Source organism: Sylvia atricapilla, chromosome 1, assembly GCF_009819655.1.
Source record: "Sylvia atricapilla isolate bSylAtr1 chromosome 1, bSylAtr1.pri, whole genome shotgun sequence".
NCBI lineage: Eukaryota > Metazoa > Chordata > Aves > Passeriformes > Sylviidae > Sylvia > Sylvia atricapilla.
The window spans coordinates 86,458,478-86,477,155 of record NC_089140.1 but is presented as its reverse complement, the minus strand read 5'-3'; the positions used below and the strand labels follow the sequence as shown (position 1 = coordinate 86,477,155).

General features: G+C 36.3%; 1 protein-coding gene across 2 annotated transcripts in view; it reads left to right on the top strand.

Moving 5' to 3' along the window:
• GALNT1 (polypeptide N-acetylgalactosaminyltransferase 1) overlaps positions 1-18,678 on the top strand; it is an 88,234-nt gene that overhangs the window by 66,858 nt on the left and 2,698 nt on the right. For both annotated transcript variants that reach the window (XM_066327101.1, XM_066327112.1), the window contains 7 exons: positions 3,578-3,785; positions 5,291-5,461; positions 6,943-7,060; positions 8,015-8,195; positions 15,268-15,407; positions 16,381-16,479; positions 17,250-17,384. In XM_066327101.1, coding sequence (XP_066183198.1) covers positions 3,578-3,785; positions 5,291-5,461; positions 6,943-7,060; positions 8,015-8,195; positions 15,268-15,407; positions 16,381-16,479; positions 17,250-17,384 — 1,052 coding nt within the window. The remainder of the gene's footprint in view (positions 1-3,577; positions 3,786-5,290; positions 5,462-6,942; positions 7,061-8,014; positions 8,196-15,267; positions 15,408-16,380; positions 16,480-17,249; positions 17,385-18,678) is intronic.

Here is an 18,678-nt window from a genome sequence, read left to right as displayed (position 1 = left end):
GTCTTTTTTTTTGTTGTTATTTTCAACAATTACTTAGAGGATTTTTTTTTGTTCTGTTTTCCAAGAACTTGTTATGGTTCCATCAAGCATGCTTTTAGATTAAACAAAACAGAAGGGTACGATGCCTGAAGATTTGATGGGTTTGTGTTTGCTGCTTAAGTATTCTGTTTGTGTTGAATTAAAACAGTGTACTTTTCCAGAAAAAGACAATGTTCAGCCCAAGTATTATTGTATATTGAATTCTAACATCAGAGTCATTTTAATTGGAATAAAGTAAGCATTCAGTTTGCCTGAAGCACACTTTGTACCTGCTAGTGTCATGCTCTTAGAAGAATGAATTTGCATAATAGTGTGCATTTATTTTCACCCAAAAGAAAAGCATTGAAGAAACAAGATGAATCTGTAACATGGTCCTCTAGTTACTGATCAGAACTGCAACTTCAGTTTTTAAGTATTGATATTTGGTAACTAGTTCCAAACAGTAAACAGGAGAAATCCCCATTAGCTGGTACCTCAAACTAGGTCAGCACCCAAGTGTGGTAGACAGATTGCATCAGGACAGACCACATCCACAGAACTTAGCTACAGAGATACAGGTCAAAGCAATGTGACTGCAAATAAATTCTGCCAACAATACTTACAAAAATATTCATACTTCTTAAAAAAAAACATTTTTGCCTGCTTATAAAAATTATAAACTTGTATTTTGTTGTCATTTAATAAAAAAAAGGTTTGAAACCTAATTTTTCATTTATATTCATATCAGTGTGACTCAGTAATAGAATTGGTAAGGTACTTTTCAACTTAATGCACTTAGTTGACTTGAACAGAATATATTTCCTCTTTTGGTTTCCTTAGTTCTACTACTTCCACAGAATATGCTCGGTCCTAGATAAAACTGTGCACCCTTTTGACAGAGAAGAGGCTTGAAAAGAATATCCACCACGAAGAGTTACAGTTATACCTATGAAACAGCATGTATTCTTATTGTTCCAAATTAGAAGTATTGTGGGGATGTCGAGTTTGGTTTTTTTTTTAATATTATCAGACCTCACTCTGCTGGAAGTGTATGAAGCAATGCTGAAAAATTAGTCAACTCTAATTCTGGGTCACTTACAGGCAGCTGACTCTGTAATGCATGAAACTTCATGTCTCAATGTTCAGTACAGAATTTAGTATGACCAATAAGTTTGTATAAAAAATGATCTCCATGGCTTTATCCTGGTGTTTCTTGTAGGCCAAAATGTATTACATTCATTAAAAGATTCTTTAAATGTTTGAGGTTTTTATTTAAAGGAAAAAAAAATCAAGTCTTACCTTATAAGAAATTATTACTAGTTTCTGGATGCATGACTAATCAAAATAGCTAGATTTCTGCTACTGGAACAAAGGGAGCAATTTGTAAGGGATGTGTATTGCTCCTGGAGAGGGTGTTCTGAAAGGAAAATAGCTGCTTAGATTTGAGCATTTTACCCTAACTGCTGGTAACAAAGGGATTTCAGAAATCTTGATGCCCGAAGTATTTACTATGTTTTTATAGGAGTGAGGTATCAAGCTTAATCTTCTCTGCATATTTTGCTGAAGCTCTGTGGTATTTTAAGGACGCAGTTGCTGGAGTTCTGTCACCGTGTTTTGCTTCTGAAGTTTTGAACAAGATGATGGTTCATAAGAATGTTCTTATGGATAAACATGGTTAAACGTGGGAGAAGGACTGTTTTTAACCTTTTTACCTCTGCAGTGAAAACACTGCGCACATCTCTGATTCTTTCTTAGAGGGGGAAAAAAGTTAAAAGTACTTGATAAATTGAAATTTTAAATCCTTTACCAAGAAAATGTATGTAGGGCTCAAGATTTTCATATGCAATACATTGAGCATGACATTCTGTAATGTAAGGTTGTGCTTTATGCAAGTTCTTGACTGCCTGCAGTTGTACTATCACAATCTTTCTCTCTTTCCCCTGCCAGAATTCTACTGTTCTGTTAATGTAACTACATTCAACAACCAATGTCACAGGCCATATTCATTCATTTAAGTTTGAAGTGAGTGAAACTACTTTAAAAGCTTATCAGTAATACACCTGAAACGTGCAGAGAAGCACGTTGATTGGTGTGACTTGCTCATCAGACGGTGAGCAAGTATAAAGAGAAAGGCTGCTGGTCTCTTTTGCCATGAAACTAGTTCTTTTAAATTAGTAGCTTTGGAAAGCTACAGTTTAAAGAGATGAGTATGTTTGCTCATTCATGATCTCTGTGCTCAACCCCAAAAGCCTTGCAAAATGTTCAGACATGTACACTTGGTTTGTACTAAGAAACATGAATTAATTTGAGTCTCTGTTCATATGCAAAATAAGAATTAATTTGCTTTGAGTTTCTCTGGAGACAAATATTTAGATGTATCAAACTTTTATGTACTTTTAGCACAGTTTAGCTTTCAAGACATGTCGGAACTTATTTCTGTGGGTTTTAGTGGCAGTCTAACAATGCACAGAAAAAAGTGAGAAGGCAATTAGAACCCATTCATCTGGAGAAGTGATAAGGAATGGTAATCACCTTCAAATCAGCCAGGATTCTTGAGGTTTACAAGAGTCACTAAGAGTTAATGCCGAGCTTTCCCCCCACCACCCCTCCAGTGTCACACTTATTTTTGTATGAGATACTTCTACCTCATGTGAAATCCAATTACAGGCCATGTACTGTTGTAGTACAACTTTCAGCTCCCATGTACTTTCAGTGTGCATTCTAGTATTCCATAGCTGTGCAATAAGACTATTTTGCCTCTATTACACATTTAGAAACTGAGTTAATGCAGAAGTCTGTTTCTATGACTGTCCATTGCATTCTCCCTCACTTCTTCGTTCTTCCTTTGGCATCACTCATCACAGCCTAACAGCTCTTTGCAGTGCGAGTAATTTTGAGTCTCTGGGTATATGGTAATTTGCTGTTGTATTTCTAAATAACTTCTTCATAGTTCATGCTATGTTTGAATTTTTTTGTGTTATGGATTCTCATTTATATATGGCTTATTACCTTTTTTTTTAGGTGTTGTAGTGATAATCTAATAGAAAAAATATTAGCCAGAAAACCCTAGAGAAAAGCACACTTGAAAAATCAGTTTGATTGTGTTTTAAACTTCTCACAAAGAAATTATCTGTAAATTGCATTACTGTAGGAGGCAGTTCATTATATTCAGCTAGCCAAACCATTTCTGTATTTCCTTGGTAGAGAAGTTTTATGTCCCAAAGCACTTGTGCATGTTTTTGAAAATAAGTATCACATCTTCTCTGTGGTAAAAGCTTGCGAATCCCATCTGGGTTTTGTGTAAGCATTCTACCTCTCTTCCTTTTTGTGTTTCCCATAATGAAGAAATAAAGAGGAGGAAGAGCTTTCTGTGCTATTGACTGAAACACTTGGGAATTGTGGGAAGGAGTACTGTGAAGTGTAGAGGAAACTAGATGAGAAAGTAGAAAAAGCATAGACAAGAGGAAATATGTCTTAATTCAAGTCTCTTCATTAAAAAAAAAAAAAGAAGCTGAGCTATGTAGCAAACAGTTTTGATTGTTTTGATCATTCTTTACAGACTTCTTGAAAAGACCACTGGAGAGTTATGTGAAAAAATTAAAAGTACCTGTTCATGTGATTCGAATGGAACAGCGTTCTGGATTGATTAGAGCAAGATTAAAGGGGGCTGCTGCTTCTAAAGGCCAAGTCATCACCTTCTTAGATGCTCATTGTGAATGTACAGTAGGCTGGCTGGAACCTCTGCTGGCAAGGATCAAAGCTGACCGGTAATTATCCATCTGTTCACCCATGTTGGGTTTTCTCAGTTATTAAGAAATTTTCCAAGTATTACAAAATAGCCTACAAGCAAATATCTCCTTTCTGAAGAGCTGAATAAATTCTCATTGGTGTAAGGATAAAAGGCTAATTTTGTTAAACTTTTAAAAGTAAAACTCTCAAGTGAAGTCTGTATTTGGATCCATGGAATACTGTGTTAAATAATGGGAGCAACAAATGAAATTGAGGAAATAGGGGAAATTGATGTCTTCAGTCTGCAGCTTGGCTTATTACTTCATGAATTTGGGAAGATATTCTTGAGAAAGAAATCAAGCCCTGATCTCATATAGCACCAGCATTGTGAACAAGAACTGTTTTCAGGCTCTCATTGTGATTCCTTTATTACATAATGGTTTTGACTGTGGAAATCTGGGCTGTGTCTTGGTCTTCTGGGATGTATTTTCTAAAGTTAGAATAATTACTGGGATCATGCTGATCTACACTTAAATACGCAATGGAAATTGTATTGGGGACGAAAGTGAGAGAATTGTCTGCCCTATAAAATATAAATACATCTGAACAGTAGCTGTAGTTGTGCACTACTCTGTTAATAGACAACATATTAAATAGAATAAAATCCAGTGCTAAGCTCACTAATTTTTTATTGTTATAGATAAAAATCACACTTGCAATTTGATGTTACAAAATATAGTGTTACATGATGAATAAGCCACAAATAATGAAGAATCTTTGTTTAGCACTGTGTAAAGACAAAGTAAACCGTTATCATTAATCAGGTTTTGTGAGACTACAATACATATTGTTAAAATTTCTGTGAATATTTTAAGTCCTTTGAATTCAGTTGCAAGCAACCTCTGAATGTTTTTACAGAACTTCCCATGAGAAGAAGCCCACTTTGAGCATGGTTACTTAAGTGTCTTTAAGATTATTAGGATTGGTTTCTGTTAATATATATATTAATAATGTCAGGACAGTGGACAAGAAGGCCACTTTCTGTGAACTGTAATGCAGCAGTTGTACATTGTTAACATTTACTATCATCTCTTAGTCCTAAGGGTGTATAAAAATACTTACCCAGAGTTAATATCCAAGTTTTAATTTCAAAACATGCAAGTTACTTTGACCACTCAACTAGATACAAGAACTTCTTGTATTCTGTCTAATCACTATGTAGCAATGAGAAAGTTGAGATCATTATTTCTATCTGCAGAGGGATGAATATTTATTACTGGTAATAATGCAAACATGATTTATAAAAAAAATCTGGCATTGCCAAAATTGAATCAGATTTACAATTAGCAAGACAGAATTTTAGTATATTTCCTGCTAATAATTTATTGAATAATGTTGTTAAAAGATGGTATTATAAAGATTTCAAATTATATGTTAAAAACAATATTTCAAAAAAAAAAACCCAAAACATCTTTTTTACTCTTTTGATAAATAGATTTTATTAATTTAAAATTTAATAATTTTACTTTCTTCCTTTTCCTAGGAGGACAGTAGTGTGTCCCATCATTGATGTAATCAGTGATGACACCTTCGAATATATGGCAGGTTCTGACATGACCTATGGTGGCTTCAACTGGAAGTTGAATTTTCGTTGGTACCCTGTTCCTCAGAGAGAGATGGATCGACGGAAAGGAGACCGAACCCTCCCTGTTAGGTAAGGAGAAATTATTAAATTGGTTTTAAAATCTTTGTCTGAGATTTGCTTTTTATGATAAACTTGAAAGTAAGTACCTAAGGCTGTTAAGTACTTAGTCAAACTTGGCAGCTTTTTTTTGTTGCCTGATTGAAGGAACAACATAAAAGTTCTTGCATGGATCAGTTGTTGGTGACTTTTGGTAGCAATAAAGGAATCAATAGCTTTGTCACTTTGGAAATATTTTTCATTTCTATGTTAATTACTGCAGAATTATGAGTTTTCAGATAGCACTTACAATGATGCACAAGTTTTTAACAAAACTTTTTTTTATTTGAACCTTATTTTTATCTTTTACTATAACAAAGTAAACTATTTTGTAAACGTGCATATTTTTTTTTTGTTGTATGCATGTATATTTGTGTGTGTGCATTTATATGCAAACTTTAAGTCTTAAAGGAGGGATGGGAGGTGAATTTATACTTGGATGTTATGTAGTAGGTTTATGAGAAAGGTAATGAGAAGATAGTTTGTGTGTAATGTGTGCCTTTTAACAGTTGCAAATGTACATTTTCTGTCTTTACTTTTCTGAAAACTGAGAATTATTTACTTAAAATAAAACTCAGGATCTGGCCTTTGCTGGTTTTTGTTTGTCTTTAGTTTAAGAAATTAAGAGGTCTTCTCAGGATATGGCTAATTGTAATTCTCTCTTCTCCCTGTTTCCTTTTAGTGGGGAAAAAGACATATAAGTTTTTAGTTACCTTGTGATCTAGCTTGTATTTTATGTGTCTTTCAGAAAAAGCCCATAACATTTCAGGAAAGTACCTAGTGATATAAAATCATTTATGCTACAAGTAATTAATTGAAGTACATAATGAAAGTAAATAATTAAACTACAAAGTTATGTCATTGGCTTAACATGTAATTTATTTATTTTATATTTGTTATCTAAAGTTGAAATTGGGAGGTGTTTCTAAAGCTCTGAGAAACTACTAGCAGAATTGGTTTTTTTTTTTACTATACCAATAAGGAATCTGTAAGGAAAATCTGGATGTAACCCTGACCGTACAATTTTCTTGTATAAAGCAATATAAGTGAAAGCAAGAGGGCTATTTAATGGCCTCCCGAAACTGTTTCAAGAACAGTAGCCTAAAGTATAATTTTCCTGTGTGAAACTGGTTTCTTTTTATGAGTTTACCAGCATTGGAGGCAGAAGTCTTTCTCAGGAATGACAGCAGCTTTCTAGGGACTGTTTCTCTATCCAGACACCAGTTTGAAGTGAGAAAATAAGGAGAACTGCCACTACCTAATTCCATCTTCTGGAAAAATTTGAGCTAGGGAGTACGTCAATGGTAACAGAGTTTGAAGGGAAGCTTACTGAGAAGGAGTATGTTAGCAGCTTGGGAAATAAACAGCTGTTTTGTCATTGTAAGTGTGAAATATATCTAAGTATGTTTTTATAGTGACTGATGTAGTTTTTTTGGGTTTTTTTCTCTCCCCAGGACACCTACAATGGCAGGAGGCCTTTTTTCAATAGATAGAGATTACTTTCAGGAAATTGGAACATATGATGCTGGAATGGATATTTGGGGTGGAGAAAACTTAGAAATTTCCTTCAGGGTAGGTAAAACTCTGCAGTGCTTTATTAATCATTAATTTATTAATCAGAACAGTGCATGTGGATTTCTGTAATACACAGATTTCCTACTTGCACCAGTGTCCTCTTCTGTGGCAGTTGGCCTTTCCCTGCCCTCTTAAGTTCCTCCAGCAGAGATACACAGACTGTATCTGTCAGTGAAAAGTGCATGATGAACTGTTGGTGGAGCTTTGTGATTAAAAGATTAAGATGGTTATTCTAAAGAATGAGTGCTTGTGTGTTAAAAGGAATTCAGGTAGAAAAGCTGCTGGGGAAGCATCAGTTAGGGGGGATGTTGTCTGTGCATTATTTAATGTGTCAGTGAAATGTGAGCACCTCTGTTACAAACCCTCTCTTCTTGCTTTTTACTAACTTCATGACTTCATGTATTCATTTGATTGTGGGCCTAACCGGTGCTAGTCTCATTTTTGTTCCTACCGAACAGCACCTTTTCCTTTCATTTTACTTTCAGAAAAAAGTACATAGGTGGGGATTCTTCTGAAGTACTTCAGCTTTCTGAATCTGCCGTTTTTAAGGTCTAAGATAAAACTGAAAGTATTTTCAGAGACTTGGGAAGTGTATGGGGTTTTTTTATGTGGAGATTCTGTTTTGTAATGGACTATTTTAGACACCTGTTAGTTCCTGTGATTCATGAGAGCCTTTTCCTTCCTTTATGGTCAGCTTGCCCGGTTCTTTAAAGTAATCTCTGGCTGATGAGGTATTGCTCTAGGGGCTGAAATATTTTCATATGCTGCCTTACTTGGGCTTGTGTGCATCTTTAGCTGTTGAGCAGCTAAAAACATGCATTTCTCTTCCTTGCAGTATGAATTTTTTCCAGACCTCAGCTAGTGTTGCTTCCCCACCTTGAACAAGTGATTAATGTTTTGGAACTTCTTTAATAACTTGTAACTATGCAATAATTGTTCTATCCCTTCCAGATCTGGCAGTGTGGTGGCACTTTGGAAATTGTAACTTGTTCACATGTTGGGCACGTGTTCAGAAAAGCAACACCGTACACTTTCCCAGGAGGTACAGGGCAGATAATCAACAAAAATAACAGGCGGCTCGCAGAAGTCTGGATGGATGAATTCAAAAACTTTTTCTACATTATTTCCCCAGGTGAGCAGGTCTTTGGTTATGAGAAATACTTATTAAGAATTAAAATGTTGTTACTACTGGGAAATAATGTATTTATATAAGTATGTTATTACTTTGAAGTTTGTTAAGACAGAATTCACTTAAGGTGTACAAAAAGTAAGGTCTTAATTGAAAAATAATTTTGTTAGCCAGTGATATGCCCTGAAGAGTGGGGTTTTTTGTTTGCTTTTTAACATGAACATGATTTATGAATGAGCTTCCTGTGCAATAGAATTGAAGCTCAGTGGAACATCAAAGAGCTCAGCTGTAGTGCTGAAAATTAACCATCCAAAGTCATATTGGAATGTGCTGGATTTTGGGCTCTGGCTTCCATGTTGCAGGCATTCCTCGTTGAATACATCAGAAGTGATTTAAGTGAAACCCAAAAGTAGGAGTGGCAAAAGTGAATATTTTCTGTCTTGATAGAATTTGTACTTCACTATCTAGAGTACAGAACATATCGGCAAGTTGCTGATATAATTGACTTTGTGTGGATGTTAGCAAAACAAGAGGATGTAAAATATGAGAGAAAATTTCCCATGAATTCAGATTTTCTGCAAAAAATTCAGGAGAAGAAGGGAAGCATGGGAAATATTGAATTGTTACTTTCAACTACAGGTTATTTTTATTGCTATATAAAAAGAGAAACTTCAGGTAGCAACAGCCAACCTTTCTAAATACTCAAGACATTAGACTTTATGCACTAAGTGGTAGTTTTATATGCCACACCTGCTTTTCCAAAGAAATTTCTTTAAAACTATTATTTCCTTATGACCTGCTTATTAAACCTGCATTACTATTGACATTTAAAAGCTGTAATGCAATGTAATATCAGTCTGAACAGTGTCAAATTTTAGATTATGGGTTTTACAGATGCTTGTGAGAGCAACTGACAGTGCAGATATATGGTGGTTTTGTCTTAAAAGAATGCTTTAGTCAAATGAGACTATGTAAGATTTTTAATTAAAAAGAAGTCTTGCTATTATTCAAAGCTTTTTTAGTAGAAATCAGAAGGCAACAGCTCTTTGTTATTGCCCTGTTATGCAATTAATACAGCATTATGAATTCAAACATGAACATGTATAAATATTCAGAAAAGTTGTATATAAATAGGTGTAACCTTTTTGGTAAAGATTGCTGTTATGCATCCATATCAAGCTAGATTTTAAAATGCACAAAGTTGCATGAAGACGTAATTGTAAAAAATAACCAAATTCTTTTAAAAATGTAAATTACTCATAAGCCATGATAAGTCTCTGTTACTTTATATATTACCTCTACATTCCTTCCATTTTGTGCAGTAAATATAAGCTAAGAAAGGAGTTACACTCTGTGAATTTTGTAGGATTGGGTTTTTTTTGGTAGGACTTTCATAGCATTGCCCTATTGCAATCTCCAAAGACAGTAAAAATTCTGAAATTGCAGAAGTAAGTTAAGCAATTATCTGTAACTGCACTGTATATTTTTCTTTCCTTTCAAAAGATGCATGTCTGCATAATTTGTATGCTAATGGGCTGAGTGATTGTTGGATAGGGATGTGCTCCAGCCAAGCTGCTCTTGGAGCATCTGCACCTGCCGCCTGTCACACGCTCTCGTTTGTGTCCCCATGACCGTATTGACCGTGCACTGAGGTTCGATGCCAGCATTTTCAAGTGTCTCGAGAATAGGATAATATTATATCTGAATAAGTTGGGTTATTCTGAAATTGATTTGTTGCCTGGGGCTGTGAGGAGAATGCCCAATACTGTGGGTCATTCTTTAGCTCTGATGAAAATCTGCTGCTCGGAGAATGAACACACAAATGTACTCAGAGCCACTCATGCCTCTCACCCCCCAAAACCACATAAGTTGTGAGAGACAGCAGATATTAACTAACAAGGACTACTATTTTGGGAAGTTCACAAATGCCTTATTCTTGTAATTCTGGTTGTCTCCAGTCTTAGCTGAGTGTTGCAGACTGTGGTTTTACCCGTTGACAACATAGCATCAGCACAGGTTTCAGTAAGTCTCTTGTGGGTGTTTGTTGTTTAGGAACTCTGTGAATCTCTGCTAGCTTGGCTCACTTAGCTTTTTTAGATATCCTTCTAAAATAAAAAATTAAATGTATAGTTCTTACAGAATGCTGGTGTAGTAATCCTCAGGCAGAACACAGTGTGCAGCCAGTGAAACTGCTATACAAATGTGTACTTTCAGTATTACTGTGAGTGTCACAAGTCCTTTCAAGGAGTGAGGTGAGGATTCTTAGGCTGATGCTGGTTTGCAAGCCTTGGGTGCAGATGAATGAGGAAAACAAGCAATCCTCTGTGCACTCAGGATTTTTCTCACTAGTTGATACGGGTGCAAAAAATTGGATTTTGAAGGAGATAATATACTGACAAGCATCACTGAGCCTAGCTAACAAGATACTTGTTTCCTCCTTTATATTTTCTTTCTGTTCCCCTCAGATAGTGAATCACAGAGGGATTCATCCAGGAAAGCAAATGTAAGATTCTCAGGTAGCTTTCTCACTTCATGTAATCTGTGTTGTCTGGAAAAAAAAAGTCTTGCTGCTTGAATGATAGGAACTCAAGAGATTTTAACTATTGATGTAATGTAGTTAAATGGAAAGCTGCCTTCTTGAAAAGTAAGCCTGTAATCCTTTGCTTCTTTTTCAAGTATAGCCCAGTAGAAACTGCTACTTGTCTCTTTTAAGCTTGAGTGCATTTTAGAAGCCATCCCTCTGCTTAGGAGTGGTTAGGTACAGATGGAGGTTGGGCAGGGACTTGCAGCTGCTGCTCAGCCAGAATCAAGCCTGTCTCTTTGCAGGCAGCAGCTCTCTTCCCCAGCAGTATGGGCACTGGCTGCTGGCCTTTCTTATTAGCTGCTAGCTTTCCTCACGGTCCTGTGTTCCACCAGGGCCCTGTTTCCCAGACTGTTTTCCCTTTGGCTTTCAGAAAACAAATCCAGCATGTGAATAATCTGTTTCCTGGCTCCAGTCATTCTTTCTGTGGACTCTGCCGCTTCTTTATTTCTAGTGCTGGTCATTCATCACTTTCTCCAGGATAAAAGATTAGGGCTGTATTGTCCAAGATGAGGAGACTTCACATGCCTGTCTCACCATCACAGCTTGCTGTGAGGGGTGTGCCTTGCTTTTCATGACAGGTAATAGGGCTTTACCTCCCCTCACCTGCTGATCCTTCATCTGCATCAAGTGCTTCCACGACTTACTGGATTTGTCAGGGTTATTTCTCCTCCTCTCCAGAGGCTCCTCTGGGTTAAGTTAAAAACCAGCACAGTAGGTACAGCAGGAATTTGAAGGTGAGCAAAGGAAAGCTGCCCCTTGGCAACAGCAGCAGCTGCAAAGCATTAGGCTGGTCAGCTTTGCCCCTAAGGGTATATTCTGAGATATAATTTGGGATATACCCAAAAGGTATTTTGCCCTGGGAATAAGTGGGCAGGCAGAAAGCCTGAAAAGACAGCGCTGTGGAATTACCTAAGCAGGAGTCATCTAGACAGAGACAGGGGTGTGTTTTCCTGAAAACTGGATCCATGGGCCATGTACCTAATCACTGCATGCCCTGGTCTCTAGCCAGGCACAGTAAGTCAAGGTTCAGTGTGTAGAACCTGGAAATGGAAAACATTATTTATGGTTGATAGGGAGGACAGAGGAGGGACTGAATCCACATGTTGCAGCATAGCTAAGCCTGTGTTCAAAGTACATCCTAAATGTTTCCATGTGGTTTTGTGTTCAGCTACTAGTCCCTAGTAGCATTAATTGGGAATGCAAAGAATGTAGCTATTCAAATTGGTTTTAAATTATTATTGCTTATAGAGTTTCATAATACTAAATAAAAACAAGTTATATTATTTTTATCAGAAGACTAGATTTAGATTAAATAGTTTGCACACCCTGCTTTTGAAAATGACTGAGCAATTTATAATCATGATGATAACAACATGTTATTTTTTTCAAAGGAGTTTAGCATAAATATATTGCCACACACTAAACTTGAGCAAGGAAATTTTCAGCTTCTAAAATTTTGAGGATGGCACAACTTTTGCAACATGGCTGCATGTTGCATGTTCAAATCAGGTGCTGGTATAGCTGGATGACTTGAAATAGATGGGTTTTTGTATTACTACTATTTATATTTTGAGCATATCTTTAAGTATGTGTTTGGAAAAAAAAGCATATGATTGTCCCACAGCTAACAGCAAGCTGTGTGACAAATAGAATCATCAGGGAGGCCCAAACTTTTAAATGTAATGAAGGTTGGGGGCAGGGAAGTTGAAGAAAAATATAGTTATGGTCAAATAAAGGCAACAGTAGCAAGGTTGATTAAATACTATTTCTGGTTTGTGTGATGCAGATGTCCCATCCCTGAAAATGTTCAAGGTCAGGATAGATGCACCTTTGAGCAGCCTGGAACAGAGGAGTGTCCCTGCCCATGGCAGAGGGGTTGGATTGAGATGATCCTGAAGTCCCTTACAATCCAAACCATTCTGTGGTTATATGATTCTTTCCTGTTTTGGTTTTTTTGTGTTTTTTATAATTGACCAAAGGTTTGAAAAAACAAGTGGACATGACTATCAGTCCTCACAATGCACATACCTTTGGAATCTGGCTTAATTGTCTCCTTGGAGGATATCTGATCTAATTTATGTTCTGAAGTTTGGTTTTTGTATTGTTTTTCAGCTGAGCCTTTGAAAAAATGTCCAAAACCCCTAGAAGCTTATATGTATGTCACCGTTGTAGGTTTACATATAAATTTTACTGATCTGTGGAGGAAATAATGATTTAAACCGGTACCTAGTTTTTGGTATGCTTTATACTTTTCTGCAGGTTTCCTTGTTTTCTTCCATCCTTTTTGCCCCCAAAATAAATTCCCTCTAAGTAACTGGCACTGCACTGGAAAGATACTCAAGCTGGTCTAGGGTAATATTGATATGGTACCAGAAATCTTAGAAACAGAATAATTCAGCCTTACTAGAGGACATCCCTAAGGCAACTCTACTTGTTCTGCTCTTCAGTCCATCTGCTAACCTGCTGCTAGCTGTAGTCTGTGTATGGTTTGATGCAGACTTGATTTCAGAGAGGATTTTTTAAAAATCTTTCTGATTAAAAATGGTTTAATGGCATACAGTGTAACAGCGAAAAATCAGCAGGCACTTGAGTGTGTGTGGTGACATTTAAAACTACTTTAAGAAACAGCGTGCTTGTATGCTGTTAAGTCTCACTTTACTTTTAATTATTTATGGATGTGACTTTAATTCTTATTGCCATTCAGTGATGTGACAAAGCTTTAACAGTGCTGGTTTGGGGAAGTCAGTGTAGCAACCTGAGTATGTTTTGAGTGTTGCAAGGTTGTTGTGAGAGTGACATGATAACTGTTTCATCCATCAGCTGCTTTTTTTGTCTCTGAAAAATGAACAATCCAGCACTTAGCTGTGGTCAGAACCTTTCTGTTCTTAAATTAGCTTTTGAGAGCGTGTTGCTTTTCGTGTAGTGCAAATATTTGCTTTCATGAAGATAGAACAGCATTCTGTGGCTGGTTTTTTTTTTTTTTTTTTTTTTTTTTTTTTTTTTTTGTTTTTGTTTTTTTTAAATTTGTCTTGTATTTCTTGGTTCTGGGATTTCTTTTGCAACTTGAAAGCCCAGAAAGAAGTTTTCTGTCATTCTATCCAAACGAGATTTCTTCAGCTTTCAATCCCTTACCAGTATAGCTTTCCAATATATTTCTTAAAATAAAGCCCTTCAAAAAAAAAAAAAAAAAAAAGCCTTAAAACTGGTCTAACATTCTTTCTTTCTGGAATATTGAAATTGTATTTTTCATTGCCATGTGCAGACAGCTAAAGTTTGATCCAATTGTCTGTCTCAATTGAGTAGAAAGACACCATCTGCTGGCAAGTCCATTTAATACACGGTATGCCAGCTTAGAAATGTCTCAAACTCTTTCCAAGGTCAAGAATTTTAAAGGTAACTTGCAGTCCTCCAAGTGGAGAGCTTTCTGAAAAATGTGTGCAGCTGGAGGTCAGTAGTGTGGTGGCCAGCTGGGCCATATTTGTAGTCTGTTGGGGAATTCAAATTGCTGGGGCCAGTTTTTGTTCTTTTTCTATGGTTTGGGTTTTTCGGTAGGGTACTGCATTTAACCTGTGTGATATGGAGTGTGGTGTGGGAAATAGAAAAAAAGACATGATGCTTGAAAAATAGAAATTATCCTGCTATTATTAATTGTTATTATCAATGGACTATTAATTAAAATAGTGCTCAATTCGGGTGAAGCAAAAATATCTGCTATTCATGCACACCATCTTCAGCCCATCTGTAGCTGGGACTTGCACAAATTAATTTTTAGAAGGAATTAAAGCAGCCATAAAGGAGTGGGGAGATACAGGAAGAAGGAGCACTTTGATAAATGAGGAGCAAAAGAATAAAAAGGCAAGCAAACTACCACAAAAAATGATAACAGTTATAATGGTGAACATACTTCCTGCAAACTCTGCGGTTATATTGAACAAAATGCTGAATTATTTAAGGTTTAGTGCTCTGTATGAAGGCTGCTTTCTGCCTGCTTTTTTGTGCAGTTAGATAGATGATGAAGAGTCCAGCAGGTGGTACCTGGCTTACAGAAATAAATTAAATTGGAATTCTGCTTGCTCCACGGAAGGAGACTGCTGTGTTATGCTGCATAGACACACACTCCAGTTACCACTGGGGATAGAATGGCATTAGTGGCTAAAAAGGTTTCAGCTTTTCTCCTCTATTAACTTAGTAAGTCACTACATTCAAATTGTTCCACAAACCACAGGTAAGAAATTGTCATGCACAGCCCAGATGTAGCAATTCCATCTGTTGTGGAAAAAGAAGTCACAGGTCTTGACAGACAGGTCTTGTTCTCTCTGAATATAAACAACATAATGCTATATTAAGCAAAAAACCCCTTTGTATAGAGATGATTTTTTAAAGAGAAAGCCTTTCATGGAAGTAGTAAATTATGCTGGTGGATTTTCTTATGAAGTGGGATTATATTCTTTTTACTGGCAGCGAATGAATACAACTTCCTTTCTTTTTCAGGAGTTACTAAAGTTGATTATGGGGACATATCATCACGACTTGGGCTAAGGCGCAAGCTCCAGTGCAAGCCTTTCTCCTGGTACCTGGAGAATGTTTATCCTGATTCCCAAATTCCACGCCATTACTTTTCTCTGGGAGAGGTAAGATTTTATCTTTCATATTCATCTTCCCCATGTAAAGTACATTGTGCAGTAAGTTGTGTTTTGAACTGAGTAGTGCAAACGAGTTGTCTCCAGCAAAGTTCAAGTATCTTGCAGTTGTGTTTCTGTCACATGTAGAATGACAAATCTGGTTTCTCAGTGGGGCAGACAGCTGAACTTTGGGATACAGTACTGCAATTTGAATGTTTTCCTTTTTTTTCTAATACAGTACAAAACGTCATATAAATGGTTTTAGAAATATTCCTTCAGAAATGTAGTTGTGCATAATTTTGTATATTACGTTCTCTACATAGAGTATGAAGTTTGCTTGAAAGCTGTACTAGGTCAGGCAAGGTCTTTGCCTAAAAGCTGTTCTGAACTTTACCCCCAGAACAAATTCTAGTGACCCCTAAGCCTTGCTGGGCATTTCTCTTTTTCCTTCAAGCTTTTTAACTGTAGAAATATTACAGACGATGCTGTCCTAAATAGGTAGGCACCATCTCCTCTACAACTCATATTGAAATATTCTACAGAAAACTCGATATTTGATTTTGTACTGTTGATTTTAAAATAAACACTTTCAGCAGAATGTGCTTCTTCATAACTATCAAGAGAGTTGATATTCATGTCTGCTTACCATATAGTGATATAGGGATTCATACTTTTGAAGATTTTGGGCTTCAGACTCAATTGTGTCCATTCTGTTCTAGCTGAGTCTTTGGGCAAAAAGTGTCCCCCAAGATGGAAGGATCCCCCAAAGAAAGCAAAACCAATAATGGTTCTGTAACCTGGTAGCTTGAACATTTGCTTGAGAGTTTGAGTCTTGGACAGTGATGCTTCATTGCTAATATGAGTCATTTATTTCACATAACCTCTGGTGTATGGAGAGAGCTGGTTCCACTGTGGTTTGATATGGACCTAATTCGGTTCTCCAGATATCAGCCTTTGGTGATGTGCTCTTTTTCCCTCCTAGATAAGGAATGTGGAGACAAATCAATGTCTGGATAACATGGCAAGAAAAGAAAATGAGAAAGTTGGAATCTTTAACTGCCATGGAATGGGTGGCAATCAGGTGACAATTTTTAAAAAAGAATTTTCTTAATGTATTGAATTATTTGAGACACTACTGCTCATTGGGACAATTCTTGGATGTTTTCAGTAGTTATCTTCAATATATACTTAGGAAACCCTCATAAAAGAAAGTGCCTCTAAGGAAATGCATGAGAAGATTTGGTGGTGGTTTCTGCTTGTATGTTTTTCAGGCCTGATTGCAATACATTTTAGATCAAGTTTAAACACAAAAACAAAATCATGGGAGGAAAATGCTGCTGTGAGCTAGACTTCATCTCCTGTAGGTTCTTTGGAAATGCATTCTGGTTAGAACTCCTGACTGGCATTGTTACTTTAAAAAAAAAAAAGGAAAACAAACATGCCTGTGCCTGAAATATATTTTTAATATATCTTTTTCTGGATGTCAGTTGTGGGATTAATTTTTTCATCTGTTTTTTTGTTCTACTTTCTTAATTATTCTTGAATTGTTTTCACATAAACAGAGATTACCTATGTTTGGAGATTCTCCTGTTCCTTCATAGCAAGCAATTTTCAATTCAAAAAAGTCTGTTTTGATTGAACAGCTTGTGATTGCGTTTATACTTGTTCCCCAAAAAAGCAAATTTAAAAAATCTTCCCATGCCTCACTATTATGAAGGGAACAGAAAGCAAAAGAAAAAAAGTAGTGGGAATAAGTGAAGTAATGCACAAATGTTTCCATTTCCGCTCACTCCAGGAATTTCCTGGTTGAAGCAGTTCTCTTTCAGTTCCTCTCATTCTTTTTCTGTCCAGGTTTTCTCATATACTGCCAACAAAGAAATTCGAACAGATGATTTGTGTTTAGACGTATCCAAACTTAACGGCCCAGTAACGATGCTCAAGTGCCACCATCTAAAAGGAAATCAGCTTTGGGAATATGATCCAGTGGTAAGTCTTCTAATGACTTTTGACTGTAAAATGAGACAACTTTGGCTCTTACATGAGTCTGCAAAGCAACATATTCCAGTGTGGGACCACTACTGGACAGACAAAACAGGAAACAAAGTCAGGATTATGTTCCCTCTGTTCCTAATTCACTATGTAGTCACACAGGGAACATCTGTCTTGATTTAATTACCTGGTGAGTTTTGGGGGAGCTTTTGGAAGAATGGGTTGCATGTGCTTTGGGACCCTCTGGAGAAATATTGTCTGACAGTGTAATGTTGTGTTAGAATCAGGTCAAAAATGGAGATACCTAGAGTATTCCAGGTGTCTATTGGATGAATAAAAGATGGGAGTAATGATGTGGTGACAAATTTAGCACTTGGTGTCTTGTCTTGCACAAAGTTAAAAGGAAATACTTATCTAATTAAAAAATGAGAATTGCAAACTTATAAAGATGATTTTTACATTTTTAATCATGTTATGTCTAAGGTATAGATGTTTAAAACACTTTTATTTAAATCATGCTCTTTCTGCTACGTAGTGTTCAAATTCATTTTGAAGTTCGTATGTTGAACTGCTAGATCTAGAAATCATCGTCCATTGATCAATTCATTATTAATTTTATTTGCAAGCTCTAGAAAAGATTTTGTGGTTGAGTAATGCAGTCAAGAACTCTGACTTCATGCATAGTTAGAAAAAAAGCAGTCCTCAAGCTTGTTAATTCAATATCACTTGTTACAAAAGACAGTTGTGAGACAATTTGTGGATGAAGAATCTTGCCAGTATTTGCAATGACTATTTTTAAAAAGAACTTTCAGATATTTAGCTACTAAAAAGTAATTTCACTAATTAAAAAGCAAAGTAGTTGTTATTTCTGACTGAATACACTTACTATATACTCCAGTAGGAGAGGTGTTAACAAAGCCTGCAACCTGTTAGACTAACAGCAAATATGTGTGAATGAAGATTTTGGGATGAGGATAGCAGTTAATGTGGATGACAATGGATTTCTGCACATTTCTGGCAGCTGTTGATAGGACACTGAAAAAGGCTGAAAGCTTGCAGGATTAAATTAGTCTTGGGAACCATTCATTCTTGGTTTAAATGTTGTTAGTTTACCTGACTTAAGCAAATAATGTGCATAATATTACTACCAATAGTGATTTACATAAGAGCAAGTGCTTTTCATTAGCTTTCTACCTTGGCAGTTATAAGAAAAATGCATCTTTAGACACTTATTCGCAATAATCTGTCTTGCAGTGATTGTGACAGACTTCCCCTATGTTGATCCTCAGCC